The sequence below is a fragment of the Astyanax mexicanus genome, chromosome 17 (assembly GCF_023375975.1).
Source record: "Astyanax mexicanus isolate ESR-SI-001 chromosome 17, AstMex3_surface, whole genome shotgun sequence".
Classification (NCBI taxonomy): domain Eukaryota; kingdom Metazoa; phylum Chordata; class Actinopteri; order Characiformes; family Acestrorhamphidae; genus Astyanax; species Astyanax mexicanus.
Genome location: NC_064424.1, coordinates 46,116,181 through 46,124,546, shown reverse-complemented (window position 1 = coordinate 46,124,546; position 8,366 = coordinate 46,116,181). Strand labels below are relative to the sequence as shown.

The 8,366-nt window shown below is 39.2% G+C and overlaps 1 protein-coding gene across 1 annotated transcript; it reads right to left on the bottom strand.

The window, feature by feature from the left end:
* Positions 1-3,361: 3,361 nt before the first annotated feature.
* LOC125782406 (E3 ubiquitin-protein ligase RNF186-like) lies at positions 3,362-4,633 on the bottom strand. The gene has a single exon (XM_049466364.1). It carries the CDS (start codon positions 4,466-4,468, stop codon positions 3,482-3,484), a length of 987 nt encoding a protein of 328 aa, XP_049322321.1. The 5' UTR covers positions 4,469-4,633; the 3' UTR covers positions 3,362-3,481.
* Between the last annotated feature and the right edge of the window lie 3,733 nt (positions 4,634-8,366).

The following is an 8,366-nucleotide window of genomic DNA, read 5'->3' as shown; positions in this document are numbered from 1 at the left end:
TATTGATTACTGAAGGCCCTTCCAGCTTTGCACACTTTCATCCCCATAGGAAGCGAAACTGACTCTCACTGTAGAGGTGTGTGTGTGTGTGTGTGTGTGTGTGTGTGTGTGTGTGTGTGTGTGTGTGTGTGTGTGTGTGTGTGCCATGTGGCCACTGACGTCAAACTTTGTTAAACAACCAAACTAATTTACAATTAATACATTGTTGTTTTATTCTATAAACTACAGACAACATTTCTCCCAAATTCCCAACATTTCTCTCTGCATTTATTTGCAGAAAATGAGAAATAGCTGAAAGAACAAAAAAGGTTCAGCATATTCATAAGGTTTTAAGAGTTCAGAAATCAATAATTGGTGGAAAACCAATTGGTTTTTAATCAAGATTTCAAGTACTTGTCCTTTCTGTGCTTTCAGACATGAAACACCAAGAAGACATCCCTGAGATACCCTTGCTGTGTGTGGATGAGCATTATCCTGCTGAAAATAGATAGCAGTCCAGGTTTCTTGGACAGTGACTGGCTGATGGGCTGTAATCATTGACATATCTGCCTGAAACATACAGTAATCTGTGGTGTGTTGTGTGTTTTGTCAGTAAGAAAGTCATATAGAATGGGAAATGTCCAGTTTTAAGTAGAACAGACATTTGTTTCTTTGATTTAAAGCAAAACACAGGACTACAGTGTACCAAAAAAACCCTTAAAGAAATCAGTAAAAATAAATTGTGAAGTATTTGTCCATTCAGAAAATCCAGGTCAAGACCACTTCATTTCTCAGATCCAATCAGCTCACAAAGTGCAAGCTCATGGAGACTTTCAGTATTTTTAGCCGCCCGCAGAAGTATTGTGGCTGTGCACCAACTTCTGAGGGGTTGCTATGGATATAAATGATGTCAAATCTGCTCCTCCAAAAAGTAGGACGCCGAGAGCCCGAGAAGAGGCCTTTACACAAGCGCAACGTTGCGGCAAGAATGTATTATTAAACCAAGAATCAGGCAGAGATTAATCAGCGTCTTTCTCTCCACGTAACTGTCCTCGTTTCTGTTTCCTTACAGCAAAAAAGACACAATTTACCCTAAACCCGTCTAGACGCAGTGATTCTGCTCCTGCTGATAAGAAGAAATCACAGCGCATCGAACGAGATAATATCTTAATAGAAGTATCTCGAACTGATGATGCAGTATCTCAAAGAATGAGCTATTATTTCACAATACTGACCTAGCTTCACAAACTGATGGTGGAGCATCTCACAAGAATGAGATAGTGTCTCAAATAAAGAGATAGTATCTGAAAGAGTGACCTAGTATCTCAAAGTGATGATGTAGTATTTAAAAAAGAGAGATAGTATTTCACAATAATGATCTAGTACCTTAAACTGATTATGTATTTTCTAAAAAAAAAGATACATTATTTCACAATAATGACCTAGTATCACAAACTGATGATGGAGTATCTCACAAGAATGACATAGTATCTCAAAATCATGACTTACATGAGTATCTCATACTGAAGCAGTATCTCAAAAGAAACATGCCTAGTATCTTAAACAGTCACAAGAATGAGATTGTATCTTAAAACCATGTATCAGCAAGTGATGATGGAGTATCTTGCAAGAAAGAGATAGTATCTCAAATAATTACCTAGTACCTCAAAGAATGAGATCAGCGTCTTCTTTTCAGATGACCTGTCCTTGTTTCTGTTTCATTACAGCAAAAAAGAAACAATTTACTCTAAATCCGTCTAGACGCAGTGATTCTGCTTCTGCTCATAAGAAGAAATCACAGCGCTTATTTTTGTTCTTGGTGTGTTAAACCGAATCTGCTCTATAGAATGAGATAGTATCTCAAAGAATAAAAAAATATCTCAAAATACTATATAAGTAAATAGAATTGCAGCACAGATGCATTATTAAAGACAGATTCAGGCAGAGATTAATCAGCGTCTTCTTTTCAGCGCAACTGTCCTCGTTTTTCTTTCCTTACAGCAAAAAAGAAACAATTTACTCTAAACCCGTCTAGACGCAGTGATTGTGCTCCTGCTGATAAGAAGAAATCACAGCGCGTGTTTCTGTTCCTGGGCGTGTTAGAGACTGATTCTGCTCTATAGGCTTTAGAGGCATGACCCTAATCTAGTTTCAGCATCTTAATGGATACGGCTCTTTCATTCCGGGCTTGTTTCGCACGGCTCTATTTACTTAGCGATACGAGCATTCAGTGATTCAGGGGAGTAAAGCCATTTTGCCTCGCCTTCCTTAGAGCCAGAACACCCCCCCACACACCCTCACACACAACCCCCCTCCATTAAATAATAATCGAATTACATTCGAGTTCATTTCCCTGTCAGAGGAAAAACATTACATCTCAGGTTGTGTCACAAATGCAATTGACAATAACTGACAACAGCCACATTCACACAGCACACCTGGAGAATGATGGGAATGAGGCGGCAATTTGCTACAGAACCCTCATTCACATCACTTACAGCAAGGATTTTAACCTTCACTATTTAATCCTGCTTTTTAGGGGTCAAAATATGTGGAGGCCACCTTATTAGGCATCACACTCAACTCAACAACAAATCTACCCTAAGGTTATGTCAGGATCCCAAATGTATAAGTGAATAAATTGAATTGAATAAAAAAAAAAAAAAAAAAAAATTCAACTCTAATAACAGTGTAATAACACATGTAATTAACTATTCAAAACATCTACTGGTCAAACTCAGGCAGCTTTACTTAATTTTTTACATGGCTTCTCAGTCCTGTTACCAAATCTCAAGATATTTATAAAGTATGTTTAAAAGCAGGTCCACTTTAAAGAAAGTATTTATTTTTAAGAAATGATTGACTGCATGTTCAAATAATTGATATTTATGACTATATGCCTATTATTATCTCAAACTGACGATGTAGTATTTCAAAAGAATAGAATAGTGTCTCAAAATAATGACCCAGTATCTCAATCTGATGATGCAATATCTCAAATTCATGAGTAACATCTCATAACAAAATAGAAAACAAAGAAATAGAATCTCGAATAGTATCTCAAACATATGATGCAGTATGTCAAAAGAATGACTTAGTATCTCAAAAAAATGTCCTAGTATCTCATATTGATGTAGTATCTCAAAATAATGACCTAGTATCTCACACTGATGTAGTATCTCAAAATAATAATCTAGTATCTCACACTGATGTAGTATCTCAAAATAATGAGATAGTATCTCAAAATAATGAGATAGTATCTCAAAATAAAGACCCAGTATCTCAAACTGATGATGCAAAATCTCATAATGAAATAATGAAAATAATTAAATAGAATCTTGAACAAATGTTCTTTTTCTTGAATAATAATAATAAAGGATTTAATATTGAGATATTACAGTAGAGGCTTTTACAGAAGCGTAATGTTGCAGCAATGTCCAAATCCAGCTCTCTAAATCCAGCTTCTCTGCTGCTGGGTTTATTTGATCCCTGGTCTGTAGTCTCAGCTCGCGAGGGTGAACAGAAGCACCAGCACGACCACCGGCAGAAAGACCAGCAACAGAAAGGTCACCTCAGCCAGGTACATGAAGATCAACAAGGTCATGTAGCAGCAAGAGCATCGGCGCTGGAGCTGCAGCCTCCGTACCAACTGCATGAGCCAGCGAGGATGCTCGAAACAGCCGCAAACCCGGGCTGTCTCCGCCCTCAGCAAGAGGCGGTGCTCCAGAGCTGAGCAAAGCCCTCGGTCTGGTGGAACCGGTTCTGGTTCTGGTTCTGCTTCTGCCTGGGCAAGCATGGCACTGGAAGGGTTTGGAGGTACCATACAGAAGGTGCTGTCCTCCTGGAGCCTGCAGATTTCCCATTGCAGCAGAGGGGTTTTCTGCCGGCACAGTGGGCACTGCACTCGGCTGCAGTCGGCCGCTCGCCTGAGCATCGCGGCCAAGCATCGTTGGCACAAGCTATGGTCACAGTTTAGCAGCGCCATGCTACGATCGCCCCGGGACTGGTAGGATTCGGTGCAAATTGGGCATTCGTCTACCACGGAGCTGGAGCCATCCTGGACCGGGCCTGAGCCGGACACATATTCCCGGCAAGCTGGTCCAAGAGTCCTGCTGGTTCCTCCATCTGTCACCTCCGTCCTTGACACTGTTTGCTGACTTCTTTGAGGAAGTGGATTATTAAAATGTTCATTAAGCAAAGGTTCCCTTGCCAAACACTCCCCAGACAGGACTTCACTCCACTTCGGTCTCGGTCCATCTGTATCGAAAGCTGCGGGAGTTTCATCCATGCCTAGAGATCCTCGATAAAGAGTTTTCCCATCGTTGAGGTGATCCTCGATAAAGGGATGATCAAGAGATCCCAGCATCCTCTCTTGATCAAGACTCATTCCAGTTAAAGTCAGGTGTGCCCCCAATACTGGGTCAGATACCTGCTGAGTCTGGCTCTTTTCCGCAGATGCCGGCGCCTCAAGGTCAGGTGCTTCATTCATGGTGTGACTTTGCGAAAGTCCAGCTCTGAAACTCTGTTCCAGAAAGTGAAACTCCTGTCCTGCTTGAAAGTAGCTCAAAAGCAGCTTCCATTCTCAGCAGTGCCTCAGCCTCCTCATGTCTTTCTGACCTCTGAAATACTGTACCTGTACTACTCTGGAGGTAGAAGAACGATTATCCTGCAGTAATGAGTAATGAAAGCTTTATACCTACAGTAACCTACAGTAATTTGCCAGCTTGCTTATCGCTAAAAAGGAGGGGCCATTTGAAAGCCTTTGTTGTCCCTGTTTGAGAGACAAGGACAAAAAAAAATGAAAAGAGCACCTACTGCACAACGTGGTTCCTATTCATTACGAAATGAAAACAAATGGATGGAAAATGTGCAAGTTTATTAATAGGAACGATGAGTTCCTTTTTGTTTTTACCAAATTGAAAACCTCTGGAATATAATCAAGAGGAAGATGGATGATCACAAACCATCAAACCACCAAACTGACTCTTAAAACTTATTTTCTTTGCATTATTTGAGGTCTGAAAGCTCTGCATCTTTTTTGTTATTTCATCCATTTCTCATTTTCTGCAAATAAATGCTCTAAATGACAATATTTTTGGTAGCACTTTACTTGGATGGTTCATTTTATGGCCTTGTTGATGCTCAACTGACATTCAACTAACACTGAAATGAATGTCCATTAAATGTAACTTAACCCTATGTTGAATGTAAATGATTCAAAACAGAACATAACCATACACCTAACCCTAACCTTAACCCTTAATCAACCCTAAAATCTAACCCTACACCTAACCCTAACCTTAACCCTTAATCAACCCTAAAATCTAACCCTAGACCTAACCCTAACCTTAACCCTTAATCAACCCTAAAATCTAACCCTACACCTAACCCTAACCTTAACCCTTAATCAACCATAAATTCTAACCCTACACCTAACCCTAACCTTAACCTTTAATCAACCCTACACCTAACCCTAACCTTAACCCTTAATCAACCATAAAATCTAACCCTACACCTAACCCTAACCTTAACCCTAAATCAACCCTACACCTAACCCTAACCTTAACCCTTAATCAACCATAAAATCTAACCCTACACATAACCCTAACCTTAACCCTTAATCAACCATAAAATCTAACCCTACACCTAACCCTAACCTTAACCCTTTATCAACCCTAAAATCAAACCCTACACCTAACCCTTACCTTAAACCTTAATCAACCCTAAAATCAAACCCTACACATAACCCTAACCTTAACCCTTAATCAACCATAAAATCTAACCCTACACCTTAACTCAAACTTAAGCTCAAAATCTAACCCTAAACTCAATCTTAAAATGTTAAGATTAGAGTTTGGGTTAGAGTTGGATGTCGGGTTACATTCAATAGAGAACCATTTACTTTCGCCTTTCAAATCAATTGAATTTAATAGACATGTAGTTAAAAGTTAGTTGAATGTCAGTTGGGCATCAATGGGACCATCAAATGGACCATCCAAGTAAAGTGTTAACATATTTTCATTGGGAATTTGGGAGAAATGTTGTCTGTAGTTTATAGAATAAAAGAACAATGTTCATTTTACTCAAACATAAACCTATAAAAACAAAATCAGAGAAACTGATTCGCTTATTTTTTTTCCAGAGCTGTATTTGGAGTGCACTGTATCACAACATACTGAGTATATTGCCTATATTAGCTTCTTGCCAATATATATATATATATAGTTGAGTGTGTGTGTGTGTGTGTTTGGCAGCACAGATGCAGTGCACTGAGTGAAAGCCTGTGCAGTCATGCGTGCGGTCTCTGAGCGTAGGCACACAGAACACACCAGGCTCTGCAGCCGAGGAGAAGCCAGCTGCCCCTACAGGCCCGACGTCAGCAAAGGTGAAACATCTGCATGCCAACATATGTTCAGCGCAATATCCCAGCGCGCATCGCTCTCTCGCTCTCAGTCGATCTGTCTGGTTGGATGACATTCAGGACGTATCAGCTGGAACAGATACAGCATATGGTGCGCATCACCACGGACCAATCGTGTGGGCTTGGTCAAACAGCTTCATTAGAGGCACTTAGTGACGGGAAGCAGGCCGCGCGTGAACGGGTGTGTTAGCGTGGGGGGGTACTGAAGCTGACTGGGAGTGGGGGTTCTGCTCACTATGTGTGAAGCGTGTTTCCATGTCGTGTAATTCTACAGTTCTACAGTAACAGCTTTCACACACCAGCACTAATCCAGTACCCTGTTAACATACAGTACATGCACTTTAATTCAGGCCTACTGCAAATCACACAGCAACTCATTACAGCAGTGTTTCTCATTTAAACATAAACATAAAAGGTTTGTTGTTTTGGTATTAATCAGATTTTATTTATACACTGTAAGCCTGGATGTAAAACCGGTTGCCTCAAAAAAGGTAAGTAATGGGTAATAAAACTTAAGTTAGCTGACTTAAAACTGTCATGGCCTTGCTCTGTTGCCCTGTGTTTCTCCATTTCCCAGTGTGTTCCCTAGTGTTTTTCCATCGCATGTGTGTAATTTGTAGCCCCGCCCCCTTGTTACCTGTTTCCCCAGGTGTGTGCTTGCTGTTTGTATATCTGTTTGTGTTTCTTCATTGGTCTTTGCACCTTCCTCTGTTGTTTGTCTTTCCAAGTTTTCTAGTTTCTTTTAATTACTAAGTCCTTGTTTATTTATTATTTATTGATCCCTGCCCCCCTTCTTCTTACATTTCTTTTGAATTCCCCTTTACTTAAATATTGTATAAATATTTACACTGTAAGCCTGAAAATAAAAGTGAATTTAGAGGCCAGAGACAGTAAATTATAATATATACAGTATAATCTACAAGTTTACCAAGGGTAGCCCCGGGGGGAATGACTACACACTAATGAGTCAGAAACTGGAGGACACACCCAATAGTTAAAATAAGTTGACTCAACTCAAAGGTCTCTGTTTGAATGTATTCATGCCCACATATGTTCACCTAATTTATAATAGTTAAGAAATGTTTGAAAATATACCATTTTACATAAAAAAGATTGTAGGTTTACAGTGTATCAGTTTGATATAGCACATCCTGTGGCATCCCACCAGGTTCTGTTTTAGGGCCTATGAAATTGTTATTTATGTTGCACTGCATGCAAAGGTGTCAAAAGTATCTTCATTCATTACTCTGTAAAGTATAGATATTAGAGTTTAAAATACTTCTGTTGAAGTATCAACTCAAGCTTTTTGGAATTACATTTAAAATGAAGAGAGCACTTCAGTTCCTGAATCAGTTTCTCTGATTTTGCTATTTATAGGTTTATGTTTGAGTAAAATGAACATTGTTGTTTTATTCTATAAACTACAGACAACATTTCTCCCAAATTCCAAATACAAATATCGTCATTTAGAGCATTTATTGCAGAAAATGAGAAATGGCTGATATAACAAAAAAGATGCAGAGCTTTCAGACCTCAAATAATGCAAAGAAAACAAGTTCATATTCATAAAGTTTTAAGAGTTCAGAAATAATCAATATTTGGTGGAATAACCCTGGTTGGTTTTTAATCACAGTTTTCATGCATCTTGGCATCATGTCCTCCTCCACCAGTCTTACACACTGCTTTTGGATAACTTTATGCTGCTTTACTCCTGGTGCAAAAATGCAAGCAGTTCAGATTGGTTTGATGGTAATGATGATTTGATGGTTGATGAAGGTAAGAACTTTGTAACGTGTTTTACCACAACAAAAGTCCATTTTACACCAGAGTTCTCCTTTAACTTAAAAACACTTTTACAGTGCATTTTTACAGTGTAGTGTTGCATGTGTGATGCATGTGTTCATTACATTTCATGGGACTAACACAGTAAAACTTCGATAAAGTAAAATTAAAAAAAGTACTGTAG